The following is a 27,304-nucleotide window of genomic DNA, read 5'->3' on the forward strand; positions in this document are numbered from 1 at the left end:
AGCCCATGCCTCCTGACTGTAGCCATGGAACCCAGGGCACAAGGTGTACCTCGTAGCTCCCCTTGTTGCCAGGTATGGTCTTATGCTGTTTTGTTCAAGAGGATGTGAGTGGAAGGGATATATATAACTCCCTGCCATCCCCCCTGGGGCTGGCTGGAATGCAGACATCAGGGTAAGCCGTCTTGATCCCTGTGGACCAAACAACTCTCAACAGAGGGAAGAGCGTCAGGACCGACGTCTGGACGCCCGATGTCATGGAGCTGCCGTTTCAGCCTAAACTGCTCATGTTCACACTGTTATCTCAGAGAAGAATAACTTTTACTTTGTTGTTATTTTGGGTTTCTGTTTCAGTGGTTAAAACTGGATTCCAACTTACGTAATAGGTAACATACATAAGCATTTACTATGAGCCAGGCTCTATGCAGACCATTTCACATGCATCTTTTAAAAGCCTCAGAGCAATCCTGTGAGGTTGGGGTTTTATTACCATTTCTAGAAGAGTTTAGAGAGCTTTAGTAAATAAAGTATTTGAGGAGTAAGTGGCGAAGCCAGGGTTCAAATCCAAGGCTGTTGGACTTCACAGCCTATACTTGTGACCACTAAGCACTACTGTCTCTTCTAGTGACCACCGTCATGCTGTGGGAAGCACAGCTCCCACCCCTCACCCCATCCCAGCTTGTTAAGGTAGAGTCTGTAAGGAAGAACCCAGGCCTGATAGTGTTTGTTTCTAGCTGGGAGTTTTCAGGCTAGATGAAAACCCTGACTCCCTCTGCACCCCCTGTATCCTCCTCCTATTATTTTTAAGCTCAGACTTCTGGCCAGGGGAGGGAAGAGGGTCGGATAGTGGCTGCTCACCCTGCAGTAGTATTCGGTCTTCTGCCGGGTGTAATTGATGAACTTGGCAAAGATGCTCTGACCACTGCCAAGAATGGCCTGGAAGTGGATGGGCTTTTCAGGCAGTGCTGGCGTGGCCTTCAGACTGAGCTCATACAGGTAGTAGCCCAAATCACTGTTGTGCAGTGTTAGTCTCCCAAACGTTTCTCCAGCTCTTAGCGGCTGGAATTCAAATGTGAATGTGCCCTGCAAGAGAAGACAGAGGCTCCTATAAGGCCGAGAGTCCAACGCACACCTTCCCACACAGGACCTCAGAGTAGGTTGGTGGGGAAAATGGTGCTTTACAGCAAATGCTCACACTGATCTCGAGCCCGGGGAATCTCTGTCCAAATAGCCCTTTTTCTCCTTTGTATTCTTTCTAGCTTTCCCTAGAAATACCTAGGGGTATTTATATATCTGGAATCTCTTTGCGTCTAACAAGTATTAGATCATCTCTTGAGAGCACACACGTATGGTAATGGCAGTGAGTTTTACCAGCAGGAGGGCTGAAGGTCAGCAGCTCCTTCTTTGCTCTTAGCCAATCTCAGGACAGCTTCCTGGGTTCCACCTTCTTTTGGGCCAGATTTTCTCTTCCTCCTTCTACTATCACCCATGGCAAAACAAAACCAGGACCAAAGAGTATGGCTTATAATAACAAAATAAGGGAAACAACTCAAATGAGTTAGCAGTAAGAACTCGGCTAAATAAATCATAGTTTATCCACGTTGGTGGAAAAGTATGTAGCCATTAGAAAGGAAGAGGCAGAGCTATAAACATTGCCATGAAAGGTGGTGGTGTTGATACTGTAAGTCAAAGGAAGGACATTCCATAAATGTATATAAAGCATGTGCCTATTTTTGTGAAGAAGAATATGTCTATGCAGGTACAGAAAAGAGACAGCAAGGATGTGTATCAGATTGTTACCAGTAGTTATCTTAGGCTGAAGGAAATGGGGTTTAGGGACTTTGATTTTCTCTTCCATATACTTTTGTGTAGTTAAAATCTTGTATTTATTCTGAGGTGGTATTTTTTCTTTTTTAAAAAAGAACTAGTTCTTCTCATTGATGAATAGAATAAAAAGAGGGTATCATTAAAGTTGTTGTAGCTGTTGAACCGAAAAGAATACAGTATACAAATTTAGATGATTTTACCACAATTTAAAAAATTAGATGAGAACGGACAAATGCATGAAAGATGTAACTTACAAATCCAGACTCAAGTAGATAAAGAAAACCTAGGTATTTTTGTAACCATTAAAGAGATTTAAGCAATAGTAAAAAAAGATTTCCCTTAACAAAATTCCAGGATCGTAAAGATTTACTTGTAAGTTCTATTAGACAATCTAAGTATTCCACAAATTCACCCAAAGAAGAGAAAAAGAGGGAACCCAGTTCAGAGAGCATGGTTTTGAGACCAAAACCCGACAAGGCTAATAGAAAAGTGGATGCCATTCTCTGCTCCCCCAAACATACATACAAAGTGCCCAATAAAAATGTTACCCAAACTGAATCCAGCAATATATAAAGAAGATAATGTTCTGTGACAAAGATGGATTTATTCCATGAATGAAAAATTGGTTTAACATTAGAAAAACCAGTCAGTTGCCACACTGACATTAAAAAGAGAAAAAAGAGAAGAGTCAAACATCTCTATACAGTAAAGGCATTTGATAAAACTCTATATCCATTTATGGAGTTAAAAAAAAGTTATTAGAAAATTAGGAAGAGGGGGGAACATCCTTAATTTGATAAAGGGTATTTATAAGAAATCCAAAATAAACACAATAAATGGTGAAACTTTGAAAGTTTGCCCTTCAAGATTGGGAACAAGGCAAAGATGCTGTTTATTGCCTTTCTAGTCAACATTGTTCTGCATGTTCTGGGTAGCCCTCTAAGGCATGAAAAGGAAATTAAAGGAAGAAGTTTATAATGGAAGAAACAAAATTGTATTTACACACAGATGACAGGATTGTACATGTAGAAAACTTAAAAATCTATAATTGAAATTATTATTATTGATAAGTGAATTATTTAAGGTGGTTGGTTATAAAGCCAGTATACAAAAAGTTAAAAATAGACCTACCCTGTGTTCTAGCAATTGCACTACTGGGTATTTACCCAAAGAATACAAAACCACTAATTCAAAGGGATATGTTCACCCTGATGTTTATTGTTTTTTTTAAATTTTTTTTAAAGATTTTATTTATTTATTTGACAGAGAGAAAGATCACAAGCAGGCAGAGAGGCAGGCAGAGAGAGAGGAGGAAGCAGGTTCCCCACTGAGCAGAGAGCCCGACGCGGGGCTCGATCCCAGAACCCTGAGATCATGACCCGAGCCGAAGGCAGCGGCTTAACCCACTGAGCCACCCAGGTGCCCCCACCCTGATGTTTATTGAATAATGATTTACAACAGCCAAATATCGAAGCAACCAAACTGTCCACTGATTGATGAATAGATAAAGAAGAGGTGGAATATAGACCACCAATGGAATATTACTCAGCTATCAAAAAGAATGGACGCTTGCCATTTCCAATGACATGGATGGATCTAGAGAGTATAATGCTAAGCAAAATAACTCAGTCAAAGAAAGACAAATGCCATATGATTTCATGCATAGGTGGGATTTAAGAAAACAAATGAGGAAAGGGAAAAAAAAGACACATCAAGAAAGAGAATCTGAAGGTTACGAGAGGGGAGGTGGATAGTGTGATGGGAGAAAGAGGTGGTGGGGATGAGGGAGAGCACTCGTGGTGAGGAGCACGAGGGGACGTTATGGAAGTGTGCAATCCCTATATCGGACACCTGAAACCAATATAACGCTGTGTGTTAACTAACTGAAATTAAAATAAAAACTTTAAAAGCCAAAAAATAAAGGCAAAGTCAATACCCCCAAATCATGAATATTGTTATATACTTGCAACAATAGAAAATGAAATTTTGAAAAGGTTTTACAACAGTATCAAGATAAAACCTAGAAATAAATCTAACAAAAGATGAATAAGGCTTCTACACAGAAAACTAAAAAAAATCTATTATTGAGGAAATTAAATAAGAGGACTTAAATAAATGGAGACGTGCTCATGGATTGGAAATCTCGAGAGCATAAAGATTGGAATACTCTGTGACAGATATCCTCCAGAATGGCCCCCAGTGAGTCCTGCCTCCTGCCATTCACACTCTTGAGTCATCCGCTCCCATGTTGGACCAGGGCTGGTCCATGTGACCCCCAGTACGCAGCAGAGAGATGGCATATCACTTCTGAGATTAAGAGGAGAAGAGTGGTTTCTGTCTTGGGGATGCTCTTCTCCTTTGCTCTCTCAGCTTCTCTTAGGTCCCTCGCTCTGGGGGAAGCAAGTTGTCATGTTGAAAGCAGCTCTGGGGAGAAGTGTACACGGTGAGGAACTGAAGCCTTGAGCCAACAGCCAGCAAGGAACGGAGACCTTTCCAACAACCACATGAGTGAGTCTGGAAGCAGGTTACCCAGCCCCAGTCAAGCCTTTTAGGTAACAACGGACTCCAACCTCATGAAGGATCCTCAACCCAAACCACCCAGCTAAGCTGCTGCTCTTGGATTCCTGAGCCTCAGAAACGGGGTAGTAATAAATGCTTGTGGTTTCAAGTTGCTAATTTTTAGGGCAACTTATTATGGACCAACCGGTAGCTAATACATTCTAAAAATAATCCAATCAAAATCCTAACAGGTTATTTAATGTTTTTGGAGGAATGGGACAAGCTGATTAAAAATTTTTTTTTTTTATTTATTTATCTGACAGACAGAGATCACATGTAGGCAGAGAGACAGATGGAGAAGGGGCGGGGAAGCAGGCTTCCAGCTGAGTAGAGAGCCCCATGTGGGGCTCGATCCCAGGACCCTGGGATTATGACCTGAGCCGAAGGCAGAGGCTTACCACACTGAGCCACCCAAGCTTGAGGTGCCCCAAGCTGATTTATATGGACATGCAAAGGGCCAAGAATGGCCAAGATATGCTTGAAGAACAGGAATATAAGAGATGATCAAGTCTTAATATAACACTACCAGAAGGACAGTATGTTTTAAATTTAGTAATGTAGCTTCAAATTACATAGAACAAAAACATGACAGAACTACAAGGACAACAACAACAAAAAAAGACTACGAGGACAAATGGACAAATCACCATCACAGTGGTGACTTTAACATACTCTCTTAAATCTGACCAAACAAGTAGACTACAATATCAGAGAATTAACAGCAAAATGGCAAACACATATTTTTAAAAAAATATATGGAGTTTTTTTTTTTTTTTAAAAGATCATCTATTGAGCCGTAAGGCAAGTCTAAACAAATTCTAGAGGACTGAAACAATGTGGAAGATATTGCCTGACCACAAAATTATTTGAAAAACAACATGTAGAAAAATCCCCACATTTGGAAATGAAGAAACACTTACTAATAACCCATGAGTCAAAAAAGAAGTATTCATAATAATGAAAGTTAGAACATTTTTGAACTTAATGATAAAAAATGCTGCATAAAAAATTTGTACACTGCAGGGGGGGGGCTTCTGTTCTAAATGTGTGTATGGGAAAATAAAGAGGACTAGAAGTAAATGCACTAAGCACCAAGCATTCAGCTTGGAAATGAGATAAAGCACCAGTAACACAGGAAGCAGAAAGAAGGAAATGATTAAAAGCCGAAATCAAGCAACTTAGAAAACAAACGTACAATAAAGAGTACAAATAAAACCAAAAGATGTCTTTTTGAATATAAGATAGAAGACTGAGGGACCTCTAACAAAACAGAGCAAGAAATAGAAGGCACAATAACCAATATTAGAAATGAGAAGAGAACATCATTTAGAAGAGGTGGTAAGAGGATATTAACAATGTTGTGTCAATATTTTGAGAATACGGATCAAATAGCATGCTCCTGTTACCGATTCAGGAAGAACCAGAAAATTTAAACAGTTGAATAACTCATTTGAGGAACCAAGTCAGGAGCAGACAGTCTTTCCCAAAAGAAATCACCAGGGCTCAGTGACTTCATCTGTGAGTTGAGGAAGACCTAACTTCAATCTTTCATAAATTCTTTCATGGGATTGAGACAGCAGGGAAATCCCCGACTCTTCTTGTATCGCTAGCAGAAAGGATGCTCAAATTGGGCAAGAAGACAAGAAAGGAAAACTGGTCCATTCTCACTCAAGAGCAAGGAGGCAGATCTCCCACACAGGCTGTTACCCAACTGAGGTCAATCTGCTTGTAAAAAGGTAAATTAAGATCACAAGGCGCTATTAGTTTATCCCAGGTTTTATCAGGTTGTTAAGCCTTTAAAAATGTGACAGTGCTGAAAGTTCGTCAAACCTCATTACTGACCAGAGGTTATCTCCTGGTTAGCAGTTACAAGCCTACACCCCCTACAACCCTGTGATTCTCCTGCTAGGTGCACACTGTGGACAGACACACGCCGTGTACAGCAGGAAGGCACTTGTGTGGTGAGGTCTGTGGCAGCATTTTTAATGATAGCCCAATGCTAAAACCAACACACGTGTCTGGCCGCAGTAGAAAGGATATCTAAATTGTGGTATGGTCATGTGATGGAATATTATACAGCGATGGGGGTGAATGAACCTCAGCTGTGTGCGTCAACGTGACGGCCGTCATGACATAAGACGTTAACAGCAAAAAACATAAAATGTTAAAGAGTGTTTATAGTATGATTTCTTTTTTTTAAAAAAAGATTTTATTTATTTGACAGACAGAGATCACAAGTAGGCATAGAGGCAGGCAGAGAGAGAGCATGGGGAGTGAAGGGGGGGGAGCAGGCTCCCTGCCGAGCAGAGAGCCCGATGCGGGGCTCAATCTCAGGACCCTGGGATCATGACCTGAGCTGAAGGCAGACGCTTTAACCCACTGAGCCACACAGGCGCCCTGTACAATTTCTTTTGTGCAAAGTTCAAAAATGGCAAATCTAAGCCATATGGCTTAAAAGCAAGAAATTTATAAAATGAGGACAGTGATAACTTTTAGGAGCGAGGGACAGTACTGTGAGTGGAGACAGAGGTTTCCGGGTGGTGGCTATTTTTTACGTCGTGGACTGGGTATTGGCTATACGGATATTTCTTCTGTAGTTAAGTAAACATGTTTTAATATATATATGCATATGTTACACATATATATTAAGTATATATGTGTGTGTTATACATTCCTGCATAGATTTTTTATAATTCATGATGAAAAATATAAAGACAAAATGATGGGCCTGGTGACTCTCTGAAGAACAAAACAGATTTTGGGTTCTGAAGGGGAAGGAAGAACTGGAGTGGACACAGGGACTAAGCTCAAGTTGGAGAAATAGAAGGGATTTAAAAAAAATTATTATTTTTTAAGATTTTATTTGATAGACAGAGATTACAAGTAGGCAAGAGAGGCAGGCAGGGAGAGAGAGGAGGAAGCAGGCTCTGTGCGGAGCAGAGAGCCCGATGCGGGGCTCGATCCTAGGACCCTGGGATCATGACCTGAGCCGAAAGCAGAGGCCTTCACCCACTGAGCCACCCAGGCTCCCCAATAGAAGGGATTTTGAAGGAATCTGGACAGTGAGAGTTTGGAGCCCTAGACTGAAGAGTCCAAAGAAAGTTCCTCCCCACATGCACTCAGAATTCCAGGCCGTGTGTTCCCAGGTGGGCGCAGGCTTCCTGTGCCTCCCTCCTGCGGGGATCTGCGCATGAGCAAGTGTGTGTGTGAACGGTGCACATGCTGGTCACACCATAAAGTTACGTCCCTTGCTTTCCCTTTCACCACACACATTCTACATTACCTTTGTAATTAGCAAAAACCAAAAATAGTTGTAATTTGAACAAATCAGACAAGCATATGACAGAGGCGAGTCTTTGTAGTTAGTAAGTTCCTTTTACATGTGTGAACCAAAGTGCTCACATGCCCGTGTTTATGTGAGGACTTGGGCAGAAGGGGGAAAGGGAGATCAGGAGTGGGGCTGAGGGACCGTCCCTTGCCTTCCCAACCACTGTCAGGGTGGGCCCAGCCTCAAGGATGCCACCCCCCACAGGCAGGGCGCCCTCACAGGTATCGGGGGCCCCTGGAAGCTGGCCGGCACCGTACCTCGGAGTTGGCAGGCACCACAAACTGAGAGGGCAGGCTGATGTCAGGCACCCTGCATTCCGTGGAGAAGGTCACCAAATAGGGCAGGGGGTTCTCCACCTTGATGGAGGCTGACGTGCTCTGCCGGACGGGGCTTGTCATCTCGATGGTTTTGATGACGCCTGAAGGGATGACCCTGAAACTCACCAGGTAGTGTAAGAATTCACTGGTCACTTCGTTTCGGAAGATCACCTGGGTTCACAAGGAGAGGGGGAGGAATCAGGGCAGGGGAGTGGTGAGTGGAGGGGCTCCTGCTGTCTCAAGGAGCTCTGTCTCTCTGCTAGCATGGCCTGGGGACATGAAGCAGGTCCCGGGCTGACACCCGCACTCCTACACGGTCTGCACCCCCACCAGCCAGCCTTTCTCCTGCAGGGTTCTGCTCTGGCTCCTCCCAGGTGAGAGCTGATGGAACAGCCCGGGTTTGCTGAGAAGAGGCCAGAGCAGCACTGTCTAGTGCTGAAGGTGAAGGTGTCCGGGGGGACCGCTGGCTGGCCCCGGAAAACAAGCAAGCCCTCAAGAGGTAGTGGGCTTCACTCCTCTGCTAGTTGCTGCTGGAACCCACAGAAATACCAATAATGGTAATGACAGCGTCTAACATTTAGTGAACGATTCCTGTGTGCTAGGCCCTAGAAGTACTTGTTTCATGTACACAACTTGTAGGCAGCATTATTATTCCCCTTGCTGTTTCCCATCTTTCTTTTGTTTTTGTTTGGTTTTGTTATAGTTGTTATTTCCCCCAGGAAACTGAAGTTCAGCAAGGTTAAGTATCAAGGTTAAGTATCCTGCCAAGTATCCCATGCGGAGAGAAGTGTCAGAGCCAGATCTGAACAAGGTTGACGAGACTCCAGAGCCTACCCTTGTGACCCCAGAACATTGTCTCCTCACCCCTGTGGCATACACGACAAGCTTCTGGTACCAGTAAACCCAGATTTCTATTGGTATCATTTTCCCTTAGATTGAAGAGTCCTTATTAGTGTGTTGTCCAGTGATGCAAGTCTGCTGGCAATAAATTCTCTTATGTCCTTTTATCTGAAAAGATCTCCGTTTTAAAGGATATTTTCAGTGAATGGAGAATTTTTGGTTGATAGCATTCAGCATTTTGCAGATGGTTTCCATTATATCTGAAGAGAAGTCAGTGGTCATTTTTATTATTGTCTCCCATATGCAAGACTTTTTAAAAAAGATTGTTTATTTATTTATTTGACAGGGATCACAAGTAGGCAGAGAGGCAGGCAGAGAGAGAGAGGAGGAAGCAGGCTCTGTGGTGAGCAGAGAGGCTGATGCAGGGCTCAATCCCAGGACCCTGGGATCATGACCTGAGCCAAAGGCAGAGGCTTTAACCCACTGAGCCACCCAGGCACTCCTGTAACAGATTTTTAAATATCTGTTTGTTTTATCTTTTTCTCTTTATCTTTGGTTCTCAGCAGTTTTACTATGATGTGCACAGACATGATTTTCTCATATATCATGGTTTTCTTTATGTTTTTCCTGCTTGTGGTTTGCCAAGTTTCTTGGATCTGTAAATATATCTATTTTTAAAATCATAGCAGGGAAGTTTCACAAAATTTTTTTCAAATAGTTTTCTTTCTTTTTTTGTGTGTGGTATGGTAGTCACGATACAATACATCATTAGTATTTGATGTAGTGCATTCCATGATTCATTGCATATAACGCCCAGTGCTCCATGCAATCCATGCCCTCCTTAATACCCATCACTGGGCTCACCCATCCCCTCCCCCACCCCCAAACCTTCAGTTTGTTTCTTAGAGTCCACAGTCTCTCATAGTCCTGCCCTATTCTCACTCTCTTCTCATTACTCATGTATTAGAAAATTGTATATTTTTTCACAGGTTCCCAAGGCACTGGTTCCTTTTATTCAATCTTCTATCTTTTTAAAAAAAATTAATTTTTTTTATAAACATATAATGTATTTTTAGCCCCAGGGGTACAGTCTGTGAATTCCCAGCTTTACACACTTCACAGCACTCGCCACAGCACATACGCCCCGCCAATGTCCATAACCCCACCACCCTCTCCCGACCCCCTCCACCAAGCAACGCTCAGTTTGTTCTGCGAGATTTAGAGTCTCTTATGATTTGTCTCCCTCTCGATCATTTATTCTTTTCCTAACCCCCAAACCCCCCACGTTGCATCTCCACTTCTTCATATGATATCATATGATAGTTGTCTCTCTCCACTTGACTTATTTCGCTAAGCATGATACCCTCTAGTTCCATCCACATCCTCGCAAATGGCAAATCTTTTATCTTTTTATTCAATCTGCTATTAAGCACATCCAGTGAAACTTTCATTTTGGTTTATTGTAGTTTTCAATTCTAGAATATCCATTTGGTTCTTTTTTTATAGTTTCCATTTCTCTGCTGAGATTCCTTACCTGTCCATATTTAATTATTTAAAATATTTTCTTTTAGTTCTAAACATGTTTATAATAGCTCTGAGGTCTTTGTTTGTTAAATCCAGCATCTCACCCATCTTGGAGTTCATTTTCATTGACTGTATTTTTCTTGACTATGAGTCACATTTCCCTGCTTCATCACAAGTCTAGTAATTTCTGCTGATGCACTGGATGTTGCTGGTCATCATTGTAGAGATTCTGGATTCTGTTATAGTCCTTGAAAGAGTGTTGATTTTATTCTAGGAGGCAGTTCAGTCATTGACTTATTGACCTATCACCTTAAAGTTGTGTAGCTTTTGTTAGAGCAGATGTATGGGAAGCTTAAAGTGTTTCTCAAGACCTTCCAACTTTGTGGAAGACCTTCCAAATTTTATCCTCCCTGATCTTGTAGGTGCTTAGTTTTAGGCTTTTTAAGGATCTAAAAGGACTTATCCTAAGGGCATGGTCCTTTCTTTTGGCCTTTCTGGTATTTCAACTGGATTCTTAGGATGTTGGTGAGATGTTCATGCAACCTCTTCACTCTGGCAAGCTAAACCTCCAAAGTTCCCCAGCACTGATTACTGCATCTTTGTTCGTTTATCAGCTCTTTTGGAAGCTGTTCTCTGATGAATCCCATGTAGTCTCATCTTGTGCATGTGCAGGACAACTCTCAGCCAAAGACTTTGAGGGGGGCTTCCAGACAGATTGCGGTCTCCCTCCCCTCCCACCCCCAGACTCTGCCCCTCCATGCATTACTCCCTCCACTCCTCTCCCACCCTGTAGAGAACAACTATTTCAACCATATCAAACTCTGATTTCTGCATTTTCAGTTCAATGGGGGCAGCTGTGCTTTGCTTAGACTTCAGCTCCCTGCACTGCAGTCAGGAAATTGTCCCTTGGTAGTGAGCCAGGACAATTATGGAGATTCATCTCATTAGCTTTTCTTCTCTTTGATGGATTGCAGTATTGTGCTGCCTGTTGTCAATGCCTGAGAAGACTTGCCTCAGATATTTTGTCCAGTTTTATGATCATTTATGGTGGGAAAAGTAGTTACTCCATTATAGTCACAAAAAGTGCTTTTGATTTTTAAAGAACTTTTGTTAATTTTAATACATATTATTGTAAAGAGACTCTGTGATCTGGGTTCACCATCATTTTTACTTAACGCTTTAAAACATATATTTACTTATATTTTTCTGTTCACATCTACAGTTTATGACTGTCTTTACTCTTTCCCTACCCTTCTGATGAATGAAAGAACATCTTTCATTTCCCTATTTGTTTCCCACTGAATGAGAAGATATTTTTCATTGTCTTATTCTTCCCCTGGCTAATTCCTATATTGAGGCCATATGAAATGTTCATTTCAGATTGCTTTTCAACAATTATTTGAAATTACCTATCAATTGAATTTTGATTCTTTGTTCATTGTATCCTTATGTTTTCCTCTTGAATTCGCTTACTTTTTAAAATTTTGCTAATTCAAAAACTTTTATTTTTACAGTACTTATTTCAAACAAGGATTATATATATATGAGTGGGTTACTTTGAGTTGTTGCATCTTTAAAAATGTCTTTATTTTGTCCTCATAATAGTTTTGTTTGGAAAAAGTTCTAGATTGAACATCACTCTAAGTTATATGAATAGCTTACTCCATTGCCCCCCCCCCCCTTTTCTTTTTTGGAAGAAAGAGAGTGAGCATTCACATATGCACATGAGATGGGGGTGGGGTGGGGCAGAGGGAGAGGAAGAGAGAAAATCTAAAGCAGGCTCACAGGCTCCATGTACAGTGTGGAGCCCAACACAGGACTCAAGCTCATGACCCTGAGATCATGACTTGAGCCAAAATCAAGAGTCACACTTACTGAGCCATCCAGGTACCCCTCCCCATTTCTTTTCTTTTCTTTTTTTAAAAATTTTATTTATTTATTTGACAGAGATAGAGAGCACAAGCAGGCAGAGCAGCAGGCAGAGGGAGAGGGAGAAGCAGGCACCCTTCCAAGCAAGGAGCCCGACATGGGGTTTGATCCTAAGACCCTGGGATCATGACCTGAGCCGAAGGCAGTTGCCTAACCAACTGAGCCACCCAGGCACCCCCCTCCCCATTTCTTGTATTCAGAGTTACCATGAGAAATCTGATGTTACTGCCAATAGTGCAAGAGGGTTCCCTGTTCTCCACATCCTTGCCAATACCCATTGTTTCCTGTGTTAATTTTAGCCATTCTGACAGTTGTGAGGTAGTATCTCATTATGGTTTTATTTGTATTTCCCTGATGATGAGTGACGTTGAGCATCTTTTCAAGTGTCTGTAAGCCATCTGGATGTCTTCTTTGGAAAAGAAGTCTTTTCTTTTTGTCTTATGCCTACTTTTTAACTGGATTATTTGATTTTTGGGTGTTGGATTTCTTATTAGGTGGATATTAGAACTCTTTGATTTATATTTTATATCTTACATTTCCTTTCACTCTTTTTTTAGAAATAGCTTTACTGAGATGTGATTCGCATACCATATAATCCACTGATTTAAAGTGTACAATTTAGTGGTTTTTAGTATAGCCAAAAAGTGATGCAAGTATCACCACAATCAAATTTGGACCATTTTCATCACCTTGAAAAGAAACTCAGGGTCCATAACCAATCACTCGCCATTTCCTCCTAACTCATCCACTCTTGCCACAGACACAACTAATTTGCTTTCTCTTTCTATAAATCTGCTATTCTGGACATTTCATATAAATGAAATCATACAATATGTGGCCATTTGTGACTGGCTCTGTTCAGCTAGCATAATGTTTTCAACGTTCACTTGTGTGTTGCATGTATTGGCACTTCATTTCCATTTCTTTTTATTGCCAAATAATATTCCATTGTATTTATTCATTTGGATTGATGGACATTTGGTTTGTTTCTTGGTGGGTTTTTTGGTTCTTATGAATAACGCTGCCATGTTCATTTACATACAGGTTCTTGTGTGAACATATGTTTTCATTTATCGTGGGTATACACTTAAGAGTGAAATTGCTGAGTCACATGGTAACTCTTTGTTTAACCATGTAAGAAATGCCAGACTGTCTTCTGCAGCAGCTGCACCATTTACACTCCTGCCAGCAATGCCTGAGGGATCCAACCTCGCCAGGCCTTCTCTAGCACTTCTTACTTCCTTCCATTCTTGCCATGTCTTTGTGCTAAAGTCTGTGCTATTACTCAGCTCTATCTTCTAACTTGCTAGTTCTCTCTTCCTCAGAGCTCATTACACTATTCAGCCTTTCTCTTTGGTTTTCGATTAAAACATACTGTTTTTAAAATTTTCCAGGTCTCTAGTTGATTATTGCCCACAATAACCTGTTCTTCTATTATGGGTAGGATTATCTTCCTTTATCTCTTTGAGGATATTAATAATATGCACTAAAAATCTTTTGTTTGCTTTAATACATCTTTTATCTTAGGGGTTCCTCTTTTTTGAGCTGGTATTTCTATTATAGTGGTTTTTTTTTTTTTTTCTTCAGATGTTTCATGAGACCTTGGTTTCAAGGTACTCTGTTAGCCTGTGAATGTGATCTGAGAGGAGCAGCCCACCTCAGTGTTTGTAGGAGAGGATGACATCCTACTGCATGGGTTTTCCCAGTATCTCTTCTGGAGGGAGGAGATGCATTCTTAGGTTTTTTTCTTTTTTCACTTTAAAATCTTTCCCTCGCTTTTTCCATCCTTAGTCATGGCTTCTAGTACTATCTATAAATGTACTAGAAGCCATAGTATAATGAGTAATTTCTACATATTATCTATAAGTGAGTAATTTCCATATATTATGTTCAGCCCTAACCTCTCCTGTGAGCTACTGATCCATATTTGCTCCTTTTCTTCAAAGCACGTATCTCATTTGTGATGATACATTCACAGTACCACTAATGCCCTTCTCCTTTCACTGGACTGTGCATTCCCTGCAGACTGAGGCTCTGCCTATTTCTGATCATTGCTGTGTTGCCAACACTCAGTATAGTATGTGGCAGACATGCTCATAGGTACTTGTTGCACTAATGAATGAATTAGGAGAAACGACTGATGCATGAAAGACCCGTGGTGGCTCGGAGTTGAATGAATCCTGGCTCTGACATTACTAGCTGTGTGTACTGAGTGTTCAGTATGGTGCTAGTCACTATCAGCACTCAAAAAAAGGGATATTTTCTTATTATTGTGGTCTGATGTTTGCCGGCCCAGATTTATTTACTGCTCAGGGATTTTCATGATTCTCCTGCCTTGCATGTTTGGTGTGGGTCCACATGATGGACGGAGGGCCCTGCCGTCTGCCTCCATCATAAAGAGGCTGGGAATACTGAATGCCTTTGCCAGGTCACTAAATGGTTAGCACAACAGGATAAGGACAGGCTGGCAGTGGGAGGACATCTTCACTCCCTAACACCAGGGTCATCATCCTCAGGGGCAAACCCCCAGGGCTCCAGGGAAATGCTTTTAACATGTAGATACCTTTGCACTGTATAGTCCCTCCTTGTGGGAAAAGAAATTCAGCTTGTAGTCTTTCTTGGAGCCAGACAGGACATCAATGTAATCAAGGCCTTTTAAGGTGACGCTTAGGTCTGGCTTCTCTGGTTTTATCATTTCCACAATGACCCGGAATCTGGAGGGGGGGACACAGGAGCACATGGAGAGAGGACAGAGAAAATGAGACCGTCTGCCCAAAGGATTGAAGGAAAGGTGCTATTTCTACTCTTGACTTTGTGACAAGCACATGGGTCCAGGGCTCTGGTCTTCACTTTGTCTCTAACAACATCCATAACTACAATTTATCAACATCTGTTACATGCCAGGTGCTGAATCAGTGCTCCACATGTGTTCCTAGTGACACAGGGAGGTACATATGATGTCATCACCTCCATCTGACTAATGGGGAGATAGAGGCCAAGAGGAAACATGCTCAGATAACATGACTAATTATTGGTAGAACCAGGATTCACACTTAGGTCTGGGCCTCCATCCGCTATGCTACCTGGCAGCCTTCAGTAAGAAAGTCTCTTCTCCAAGCCTTTGGCTCCTTCTCTGTCAAAGAAGGGGACCAGGCTGCTGGTCCTCAACCTTCTCTAGACCTTGTACTCTACTCCACTCCCACTGGAACTAAAGATCCAAGGGACATCCTTCTCTGGCCAGTGGCTTAGGTGATATGGTAGAGCACTCAATAATAATCACCACAATTCTTATTTTGAAAATAATAACAGCTAACATTTACTGAGCACTTATTTCATGCCAGGACCCAGTCCAGGAGACTTAGGTAATTGGCTATGCACGGATAGCCCTGGGTGTCTGGAAGCTTAGAGGTCAGGAAGGGCCTGGCCACATCAGGGAAATGCGTCTCTGAATCTTTCAGCCCCTCAGTGTCTTCTGGAGGCGCTGACCAGTGGAAAGGCCAGGCTAACAGTGGATGTCCTCCCTCCATCTCCTCCACTCTGACCCCTCACCCCACTCTCTCACCTCTGGGGCTTGTTAAGCCAGTTGTTGATTGGCAGGAGTTCAACGTAGGGCGTCTTACATGGTACTTCACGGAAGATGTTGGCCACGGCTTTGGGGAGCTCGGCAACCCCATGCAGCACATATAGCCAGCCAGTCCCATCGGGGAGGGGGAAGAAGAGGGTGCCCTGAGGAGGAGAAGCATGGTCAGAATGGCACAGAAGGTCCCTTGTTAGCTACTGCTCAGGCATAGTAGTGACTCAGGGTTAACAGAGGCCCTCACATAAGCATAACTCTTAGAAATTAGCTTGGTAGTATGTTTCAAGAGTCATAAACACGTTCATATGTATTTGAACCAGGAACCCCACCCTAAGGAACTTCAGAGTCTCAGGCTTTACCAGTTGAGCTAGCTGGCAGCCTTATCCCAGTGAACTTAAAAATCCTTGCAGAGGAAAAAGCTCGTGCACGTGCGTGCATGCACACACACACACACACATTAAAATCACTTATAATATTGATTAAAATTTGGTAATAACTTTCATATTCAACAACTAGGGAATGTCAAATAAATTATGGAACTCTCATCCAAAGAAATATTAGACAATCATTAAACATGATGATCACGAAGACTAGTGAAACAGAGAAATGTTCATGATATGATGTAAAGTGAAAATAAACAGAAGGCAAAATTGGGTATGCTGATGGCAGCTACGGCTGTATCTGAGTGAGGGCTGGTAGTGAAGAGAGAAGAGAATAGTTCTCCTTTTTTAAGGGTGGGTGATTGCAACTTCTTTCCTTTTTTATTTTTATGACAGCCATGATGATAAAAATTTGTGCAGTTAAGCTAAATATTAACTGCTTGATGCTTAGTTCAGGACTCTTTCCAGAACTGTGTCCCTCATTCTAAGAGAATCTCCTATACATGATAACATGTGGGCACCGAGGGAGCCTTTGGACTCAATAATCTGCATGATTCCCTGTTATTCCAACATTGTTAGAGGTGTCCCCTTTATTTGAACATTCCTGAGCCTCCAAATTCTGTCTCCTTAGCTCATTTGCACCACTCTTCCCCCTCCAAACACACAGGGAAACCCACGGGGGTGGGGGAAGCCTCCGTCTACCTGATGTTTGCGGTTCTCCAAGTTCATGGTGCGGGGTCTGTAGGTGATCTCATAGGGCTTGTTTTGCTGATGGGGCTCCAGGGTGATGAACTCAGGCCCCTCCCAGTGCTCACCCTCAAAGATGGGGTGCAGGTTCCAGGTCTGGTTGGTACGGTTTGAAAGCATGATGGTCTGCGTGTGCTTGGAGCGCACCTGGCAGGTGAAGTTCACCACCTGGAAGAAAGCAGGCACCTCAGGCAGGCAGTGCAACTTATAAATGAGGAGTTCTAAGAAACGTTTAGGCTGGAGATACATATTTGGGAGTTGAGGGTACAGCAGTGTTTTGCTTTGCTTTGTTTTGTTTTTTTAAGACCAAGAAACTGGATGAGATTGTCAAGAAGTTAATTGGTTTTAGAAACAAGAAGAAATTAAAGAACTAATTCCTGGCTGGCACATGCCCACGTTAAGAAAAATCAGAAGAGGAGATGAGATGGAGCATCTAATCAGGTAGGAAAAACCCAGGAAAGGGAGGTATCCTAGGAGCCAAGTGAGGGAAGTGTTGGAAGGATCCTCCTTCAAGGGACTTGTTCAAGGTTCAATGCTATCAACAGGTCAACAGTTGGGAACTGACCACCGAATGTAGCCACAGGGACACTGTGGCAGTGGTGGTAAGGAGAGTCAATAGATTAGGAGACAGGAACAGAATTCAGCAATAGACCCGCCCCTGTACGGTCAAATGGTTTCTGAAAAAAGTGCAAAGGTATTTCAAATGGAGAAAGGGTGCACTTTTCAACCATGTCCATATCCCAAAACATACAAGGAGATGAATTTTAATCCATATCTTGCACTACATACAAAAACTCAAAACAGATTGAAGATCTAATTGTAAAATCTGTGTCCTGCATATATGAAGAACTCTCAAAACTCAATAAGAAGAAAACTAACAATCTAGTTAAAGAGATGGAAAATTTGAACAGATACTTCAACAGAGATGATATATGGAGGCAAATAAATGCCCACAAAGATGCTCAGCATCATGTGTCATCAGGGAACTACAAATTAAGAAACACAAGGAGACACCACCACATATTTATTAGAATGACTAAAATTAAAACAACCGACTATACCAAGTGTTGGCAAAATGTAACATAAGTAGAAATGTCAGCCATTGCTGGTAGAAATGTAAAATGACACAACCACGTTGGGAAACAGTATGGTTTCACTTATTTGTGGAGCATAACAAAAAGCATGGAGGACATGGTGAGTTAGAGAGAAGGGAGTTGGGGTAAATTGGAAGGGGAGGTGAATCATGAGAGACTATGGACTCTGAAAAACAATCTGAGGTGTTTGAAGCAGCGGGGGGGTGAGAGGTCGGGGTACCAGGTGGTGGGTATTATAGAGGGCATGGATTGCATGGAGCACTGGGTGTGGTGAAAAAATAATGATACTGTTATGCTGAAAATAAATAAATTTAAAAAATGAGAAAAAAAAAAAGTAAATATATGCCTGCTCTACGACCCAGCCATTTCACTCCTAGATATTTACCCAAGAAAATGAAAGCATATGTTCTTGCCAAGACTTGTAAGGACATGTTCATAGCATACTGTATGATTCCATTTATTTATTTATTTATTTATTTATTTATTTATTTTTAAAGATTTTATTTATTTGTTTGAAAGAGAGAGACACAGCGAGAGAGGGAATACAAGCAGGGGGAGTGGGAGAGAGAGAGAGAAGCAGGATTCCTGCTGAGCAGGGAGCCCAACATGGGGCTCTATCCCAGGACCCTGGGATCATGATCTGAGCCGAAGGCAGATGCTTAACCAACTGAGCCACCCAGGCGCCCCTGTATGATTCCATTTACATAACACTCTTGAAATAATGGGATTACAGAGATGAAGACTGGGTGTCATTTTTAGCATAAGTGGTTTTTACCGTAAGTGGAACAGAGTCCACTCTCCGGTTTCTGTGGACATGGCTAGCAGAGGGTTCACCCAAGCCCCATTCTCCTCCTTTTTTTTCACGAGAGAGGAGAGAAAGGTGTGTACCTTTCCTTACAGAGCTTGTAAGAGAAGTCGATCTAGCCAGAGACAGCCGTGCAAGCTTCCCTGAGAATGTGATGCTTGAGCTGAGAGCTGAAGAGTGAATAGGAATGAACTAAATGAAGAGGGAAAATGAATATTGCAGCAGTGGGAACAGAATATGCAAAAGCCCTGTGGCAGGGGGCAGGGAGCAGGTCTGAATGTCTGGTGTTGGCACCGAGAACTGTTTGAACGAGTCACTCGTTTCTAATTGCGGAGCTTGCCGGGACCCCTCCAGCTGCTGGCCCATCTGTGAGCAGCATCTACTGACCTCTTTTACTGCAGGAGGTCCCACACAGACTCCAGAGAGGGTCAGGCTCAGGGGATTGCCTCCCTGGATGAAGCAGAGCAAGTTTTTGTAGAGACTCTCCTTGCCCACTTCAGTGGGATGGTAGGTCACTTCGAAAGAAACCTCCATGCCTGCAGTGATATAGCCTTCTTCTGGGCTGATGGAGAAATGAGGCTCAAATTTTTTGACATCCCACCTAAACCTTTTCCAAGACAAAAGGAGACAAGAAAGACAGTTTACTAGTATCCTGGGGGTGTCTTCAATGCTGCTGAGATCAAGAGACGTTGCCTGGGCTTTTAGCTTGGACGTTTACCCCCTTGGGGGATGAGAGCTGAGTCAATCCTGGGTAAGACAGCTCAGCAGCTTCTCAGACCGAGCAGGGTGGGAAGGGGTTGCATATTATCTTGTGGCCCACGAGTGACTCGTGGGGGGACATGTGCATGAACGCACTAACACGTGTGTGCCCAAGATCACATGGCTAGGAAGGGATTGGGCTAGGACTGAACCCTCCCTGAGACCGTGGCTATCAGTACTCCCTGCACTGTCTCGCAGGTCAGATCCAGGAGGGCAGAGGTGATGCCCTCTTGTGAGCGCTGCACCTGCTCTTGGTGGTGCTGAGACCCGAGGGCCCTGTGTAGTCATCCCTCTGGGAGCCAGACAGGGGCCAGAGGGCGGGGGGACAGACCTGTGCTTCCAGCACTGGGGAGCAGGGGACACCACACCACGCCCTCAGGAAGCTGTTCTCGCTGAAGTCTGGGCGAGGGCGCCCCCTGCAGGTATGCAGTGCCTCCTGCATGGGTATGGTGGCAAGCCTGAGTAGTGATTGGGATGGGCGCCTGCTAGCCAGGGGGAAGACGCTGGAGAGGACAACGGTCATAGATATCCTCGGGTTCCAATCCCATCTTTTTCATTTCTTGCGTGAGTGACCTTAGGTCAATCACCTAACCTCTTTGAGCCTGTGGAATGGGGACAGCAGAGGACCTTACAGGGGTCTGGGATAAGTAATGGGAGCTTATTTGCTAGAATGTTCAGCACTGCTCCTGCACAGTGTGAGTCCTCGCTAAATGCATGATTTTGGTAAAGTAATCTCAGTTGTTTCATCTGTAAAATGGATCAGCGATGGAACTGCTTGGGATTAGCCAAGAGGAGCTACGTGAGGGGCATAGAACAGTCACCAAGCAGATGTTCTCGATGACATTAATTTTCGTCTTCCTGGCAGCAGCAGTCACCCGAGCGGGACCACTGTTGTCACATCTTGAGCAAAGGGAGGGGATGCAAAAGGGAGGGGAAAGAAGTAACAAGCGGCCAGACTTGGAACACAGATGTCCTGTCCAGACTGAGGGCATAGCCAGTGTCACAGGGCTGTGCTGGCCTCGGGGTGGGCACGCCGCTCTCCTACCTTGCGCCGACGTCACCCGTGTTCAACATGAGGATGCGACGTGTGGCTTGTGTCTGATACACGACTGGCCCGAAGGGGAGATGCTCCTGGTCCAGGGAGATCTCCAGGGCCTGGCAGCAGCCGTTCAGTAGGAAGAGGGGACGCAGGAGCCCCATACACTCCATTAACACCTCCTCAGAGAAGGGAGGGATGCGCTTCTTCGGGGCAAAGATGACTTCCAGCTTACAGACCTCTTTGTGCTTCAGAGTGATGTTGTGGAAGGGTATCAGGGTGAGGACCTGGACAGAAGCACAGTGAGACTCAGCCGCTGAGGGCAGGGGGCATCCGAGGCATCCGTTTCTGGGTCTTGCTGTTAGGGCTGTGACAGCCCAGGGGTCATAGCCCATTCTGCTCCCTCCCGCTGGCTGGGTCATCTTTGGCAAGTTACTTGAGCTCTCTGTGACTTACTCTATGTGAAGATTCAGATCATCTGCATGGTAATTGGCATTCCACAAATGCTAATTCTCTTTCCAGCCCCTTGCAGCACATGACCCCTACTCTCCGGTGGAGGAAAGAGTTCGATAAGAGGACATGGAAAACGCTCAATGCTCTGATGTCTTTCCAGGGAGGACTCCCTGTGCTCCCTGCACCACACTCCCTGGTGTGTTGTTTCAGATGCAGATTCCCAGGTTCTCCCCCAGGCCGACTGAGTTTTGGGAGAGCCTGGAACTCACATCATCAAAAGTGCTCTGACCCACGCGTTCTAGAGTCTGGGAACTGCTGTTTCAATTCCTATCATCTCCCCTTCCCACTCTGTCTTGGCAGAAATGAATGAAAGTCAGCTCTAAGGAAGCCGAGGCTCTTTTGGCGCTTGTGCTCCCCCGGGGTGCAGAGCGGAGGACCGCGGTGGCTGGGGTGAGATGGGCTAGAAACTGCACCGGGACCGCGATCTTTGTGATTTCTGCAAACACTGTGACACTGAAGGCCAAGCCCAAGGCCACCGAGCTAGTACAGGTTACTCACCCCCGAAAGAGACAAAAGTGGCTTGGCCCAAAGGTCAGGGGCCCCGGCCCCTGAATGAGGAAATGGAAGCAACAAGTCGACCCTGTCTCTGGATGGCAGCATGGCCACGGGGTGAGATACCCACCGGCTCTCTTGCTCTGGTTAGCTCCCCAGCCCATTTTCCTGGCCACCCGCAGACGGTTCACAGTCTCACAGTCTCCTGCTGTACCGCCTCCCACCTGGACGTCCGGAAGCAGAGTCTCCGGAGCACACGGAGCTTTGCCTGCGAGCGCACCTCTCCCCAACCTGTCTGCTGCATTCGCTTCTCACCCTAGCTTGGCGCAGGCCTCCCTCCATCGTGAGGCCTCCCAACAGCCCCAGCTGTCCTCTGAGCTGCCCTTTCCCAACTCACATCTGGTCTCTGCAGTTTCTACACTTTTCGGGTATTATTTCTGGGTCCCTGACCCCTGAAGACTGGAAACTCCACCAGACCTGTCTATGTCATATGACCTTGCTACGGCCTGAATGGTGACCCCCCCCCCCAAATTCATATGTGAGTGGTGTTCAGCCTCTAGGGAATAATTAGGTTTAGATGAGGTCTTGAGAGTGGGAGCCTCATGACGGGACTAGAACCCTTGTGAGAAGAGACACCAGAGCTCGATCTCGCTGTCTTTCCGCTGGGTGGACATAAGACAAGAAGGCAGTCATTGGCAAGTGATTGTTTCTGGGTGTGAGATTATGGGGAAAATGGTTTTCTTTGTGACTTTTATAGGATAGATATGATCATGAGAATCCGGATCTACTGAATCGTGTCCCTTTCTCTTTCACTTGCTGCCCTTTTGAAGTGTGCAGCCTCTCTAAGCCTTGGTGTCCTTCTGTGTAAAGTGAGAATAAAGAAAGCACCGGCCCCACACTGCTTTTGGGAGGACACTCCGAGGTGGCACGTGGGGAGCTCTTGGAACGGCCGGGCACACTGCAGGTGCGCGAGAAGTGGGGGTGGTCAGCGTGGCGAGCACCATCATCCGTACCATCGGGACGAGGGAGGGGCCCGCCGGGAGCCCTGAGCACCAACCTTGGGTTCCTGGAGTTCTGGAACTGAGAACAGGACCGACAGGCTGAATGTGAGCTGGGTGTGGCTGTTGTTCATGATGGAAACCGTTTTCTTCACTACCTGTCCCGGCAGGACAGCTCCTAACTTCACAATCCTGTTGGCTGGATCTAGCACTGAAATCTGCGGAACAGGAAAGAGAGCAGGGATGGAGGGGCTCATCGGTTACAGAGAAGAGTAACCGGCGTGACCCATCTGCTCTGGTGAGGCGGGGGTGTTCATCTCCCGCCGTGTCCCGCCGTCTTCATACGGGGAGTGGACATTCATGGGCATAGAGGAACCCCTAAGTGGTTCCTTACACGACTACACAATTACAACAGGGTGAAGGGTTGTGGAGGCCACGCTCGGGGTACCTTGAGAGCACACTTCAGAGGCTGAACTGGCTGGGGGGTCTGGGGAAGCATCCCTGAGAGGGCATGTCTACACTGCACCAGGGAGCTAAAGGAAGGGCAGGATCTAGACAGTTTGAGTCAGGGTGGGTGTGAGATTGGAGGGCACCCTGGGGGCAGGGGGACACTCTGTGGCAAGGCCCTGAGTCAAAGGAGTGGCTCAGTCAAGGCCTGTGGCCGGGAACGAGGGCTGCCCTAAGAAGACAGGCTGGCAGGTAGTGGGTTCGTGCTGGGAGAAGTGGGAAGCCAGGACAACACGGGGTGACCCCCTCAGACGCGTGTTTTGGGAGTGCTCTGGCTTGCGTCTCTCTGGAGACAGGCTGGAAGGCGGCTGGAGGGAGAGCCTGGAGGAGTGACAGGAGCCCAGCATTCAGACTACAATGGCTGCTGCAGAGGTGCGGCGGTGGACACGCTTCCAAGTCCTCACAAGGCCCTGATCCTGGTGTTGGCCGGGATGGACCAAGGTCAGGCTGGGCCTGGCCCGCAGGACTCTGCAGCAGACCCTGCGCGGGTCACTGTCATTTGCTCAGTCCCTAAAGGGCACACCCCCTACTCCTCAGCTTTCTTGATATCCAGCCATTTCCATTCGGTCTCCAAAGCTGAGAGTCCCTAGCAGCAGCCTGTCCTCCTGGAGGTCCCCTTGGGATTCCCCCCAAAGGACCTACACACCGTGGGTACAGAGTAAGTGAGTGACTGAATGAGCGGTGAGAGCAGAAGAGGACTCCCCCCACCCCGCCCCGTCCAGCTTGGGTGCAGACACACCAGGAGGCCATGTCCTGGGGTTCCTCTAGCTTGATGGGAAAGCTGCCAGGGACACCTCCCTCCCAGCCCTCCCCCATCTTCTCTGTCTGTGGCAGAAATGTCCCGTGCATTTCTGAGCATCTGGGAAAGCCTTCCATCTTCCAGAACGTCCTAGTAAAATGCAAATATGCTCACCAAACAGACACCTTAAAGGTTTACCAGACACTGGGGAGAAAGGGATTAGCACAGGACTTTCATTAGGGGCGCCCACTTAGAAGCCATGTCCTCAATCGAACATAATCCTGGGATCTGTGTCTGGCAGAGAACATTACTCAATGTGGCATTGAGAAAAGATGTTCCACAACTGAAATGCACATCTGCACACACAGCCAAAATAAATTGCTATCCAAAACAAATCTAGCCTATTAAACCTGAAAACAAAACACACCCTGATGTAAGAGGAGAAGGACGTGCATGGGATTCTGCATCTGATCGTCTCAAACTTTTCCAAGAAAGAGAATGTTTCTCTGGTGCCCGTGACTCCTCGTAGCCTATGATTCACTGAAGTTTGGTTTGAGGAAGAGTCAGATTGGACAGTTCACCCTTCAGTGGGACTGGCTGGCCTCTGACAGAGGAGCTTGGGGGCCAGACAGGTGGAGAGGGGGAGGAAGAGTGGGCTCAGGGGGGCACAGGTGGCAGGAGGGCAAAAAGGAGGGTGCCAAGCCCGAGGATCTCATCAAGGTTTCTTACCTTCATTTCGGTGCCTTTCCCTTTGATTTCAATTATTTGCTGTGAGAGCCCATTGATTTCAAAGGGGATGAGTTCTCGGTATTGGATACTTTCTCGAGGATAAAAGGTGATTGGAATCTCCAGTGTCTTTCCTGGCTTTATCACATCGACGCGGAAGTTCACCTCGAGGTATGTGGTGTTGGTATACAGACAGTCTAAGCTGCAGAAAATCAGGAGGAAGGTGTGGAAGTTAGAGGGTGCTCATATTTCCGTTTCGTCTGCAAAGGAAGAAGATCTCCAGGACCCGCCTGTGCTCCTGGAGGTCAGAACACATGTTTAAGTCCCCCAGAAAGACTGATTCTGTCCCCTTCTCTCTCTGAGCTGGGTACTGATGGATTTCCTGCCCTCTGCCCTGGAGTCAGAGGAGTTAAGCGTTGGAAGGGACCTTAGCAGTGGTCCAGGCCATGGCTCCCTGGCATAATCAAGTTACTTACCCCAAATCACACCCAGAGATCCTGGCAGAACTGGGCCTCAAACTCAAAAGTGCCATGGCCCTTTGTTCCATGCAAAGGAAGGAAGTACTTCCTGGGGTGCCTGGGTGGCTAAGTAGGTCAAGTGTCTGCCTCTTAACTTCATTCAGCTCAGATCATGATCTCAGGGTCTTGAGATCTAGCCCTGCATCAGGTTCTATGCTGGGCATGGAGCCTGCTCAAGAGTCTCTCTCCCTCTCCTTCTGCCCCTCGCGCCCCACCCCAACCCTGTGAGAGTGCTCTCTCTCTCTCTCTCTGTAAGGATAAAATGGAGAAGGAGGAAGAGGAGGAGGAGGAGAAGTGCTTCCTAAGTAACTGGGGGGCAAAGCACAGAAGAGAGAAGTGTGTGTTCTGAGGCAGATACACAGGAGTTTGGATCTGGGCTCTTAACCACTAACCAGCCATGAGACCTGAGAAAAGTTACTTGCCCTTTGAGCCTCTATTGCCTTATCTGTAAAGCTGGGGCAGTGACAGCTACCTCGTAAGGCTGTTGGGGGCATTAAATGGAATAGAGTGACTGAGTCAGTCACTAAGCAGGGCACGGAGGAAACACTCCACAAAGGCGATCTGTTCTCATTATCACTAATTGCCCAATTACGTGGCGTCTTCGAAGACCATGTCCCCTCTACGTCCACTTGTGGGTAGGAAAGCACGAGACCTCCTCATTTCAGTACTTCCTTGTCTGTCTTCCAGGTATTTAGAGAAGGAGTCCTGCTAGGCCAATACACGTAACTGAATGCCTTTCCGATTGAATTAAATCATGCAGGAAAGAGTGCAGGTAGATAAGAGTTTTAATGAGCATTTCCAATCACATGACACTCTCGTAAGGTCCCCTTCAGGATGATAACCATCAGCATCCCAGCAGCAGCAGCCGCAGCAGACAACCATAACAGAGCATCGCCTATGTTCCAGGCACTGCTCTTAGGGCTCTCTCTGGGGGCTAATTCAATCCTCCTGAGAGCCCCATAGGAGAGGCTCTATTATTATCCACCATCTCAGGCGAGGAGAGGTGAGAACATGTGCCCAAGGTCGCACAGCTAGGGAAGAGCTGGGGCTCAAACTTGGGCCTATGCTATCTACCTAGTGGCTCTCTAGTGGCCGGTAGCCACTAGACTTTTGTGGCTATTCAAATTCAAATTCAAATGCATTAAAATTTAGCAAACTAAAAATTTGGTCCCTCAGTTGCACCAGGCACAATTTACGTGCTCTGCAGCCACATGCAGTCGTGGAGGTTGCCATATTGGAAGCACAGACATGTAACAGTCCCAGCGTCCAGGAAAGTTCTACTGCATAGTACTAACCTAGGAAGCCTTGAGGAAACACAGGTCTCTGGGCTAGTCTCTAGAAATCCTTTTTCGATACGTCTGGAATAAGGCCCAGAAACCCGTACTGGAACATTCCACACTGCGATGGTGCAGAGAGGCTAGAGTTTAATCAGAAGACTTAAGCTCAGTATAGATCTGTTATTCATTATGAAGTAATGGCCTGAGAAATTCACTTTTTAACTCTTCAAACCTTGGTTTCCACATCTATTATGTGGGGAAAATACACGGAAGCCGCTGAACCTCTCATCAGGCACTGCCCTCCTCATTTCAAGATTTTCAGCAGAGCAGCTCATGGCTACCCAAGTAGTAGTGGTGGGGAAAGGAGACTCGGGATTCATGCCCAGCTGTGTTTGACTCTTTCCCGAAATCTTTTTCTGTTTCGACAGCACTTCACCTGTATGACCCATGAGGAGCTACAGACTCATCTGGAAGCTCCAGGAAGACCGCTTACCTCATAGACGTTTCTTCCTTGTTGGTGACAACCAGGATTTGTTTGTATGGGGGCATCCCAGCTTGGTAGATGAAGCAGGTCCCAAAGTTGTAGCTGGTGAAGGAGAAATGAACAGCGGGGCTCACAGCGCAGCCTGAGAGGCTGCACAGATATGTCGGGCCGTGGCTGATCTGTGGGGAGGCAATGGCAGGAAGAGCGGGATTGCAAGTGTGAGCAAAGGGCTCCTCGAGTCCCCGGGTGAAGGAGGAAAGCAGTTGGTGATTTAAAAAAAAATAATAATAAAATAAAATAAACAATAAATTCAGGAGCTAGGACTCCATGG

General features: G+C 45.3%; 1 protein-coding gene across 3 annotated transcripts in view; it reads right to left on the bottom strand.

Moving 5' to 3' along the window:
- HYDIN (HYDIN axonemal central pair apparatus protein) overlaps positions 1-27,304 on the bottom strand; it is a 385,540-nt gene that overhangs the window by 2,483 nt on the left and 355,753 nt on the right. For all 3 annotated transcript variants that reach the window (XM_059150954.1, XM_059150956.1, XM_059150955.1), the window contains 10 exons: positions 26,983-27,152; positions 24,698-24,896; positions 22,782-22,940; positions 20,729-21,006; positions 19,312-19,531; positions 16,981-17,193; positions 15,884-16,047; positions 14,885-15,035; positions 7,969-8,199; positions 856-1,080 (listed from right to left, as the gene is read on the bottom strand). In XM_059150954.1, coding sequence (XP_059006937.1) covers positions 856-1,080; positions 7,969-8,199; positions 14,885-15,035; positions 15,884-16,047; positions 16,981-17,193; positions 19,312-19,531; positions 20,729-21,006; positions 22,782-22,940; positions 24,698-24,896; positions 26,983-27,152 — 2,010 coding nt within the window. The remainder of the gene's footprint in view (positions 1-855; positions 1,081-7,968; positions 8,200-14,884; positions 15,036-15,883; positions 16,048-16,980; positions 17,194-19,311; positions 19,532-20,728; positions 21,007-22,781; positions 22,941-24,697; positions 24,897-26,982; positions 27,153-27,304) is intronic.

Source organism: Mustela lutreola, chromosome 16 (genome assembly GCF_030435805.1).
Source record: "Mustela lutreola isolate mMusLut2 chromosome 16, mMusLut2.pri, whole genome shotgun sequence".
NCBI classification, from domain to species: domain Eukaryota; kingdom Metazoa; phylum Chordata; class Mammalia; order Carnivora; family Mustelidae; genus Mustela; species Mustela lutreola.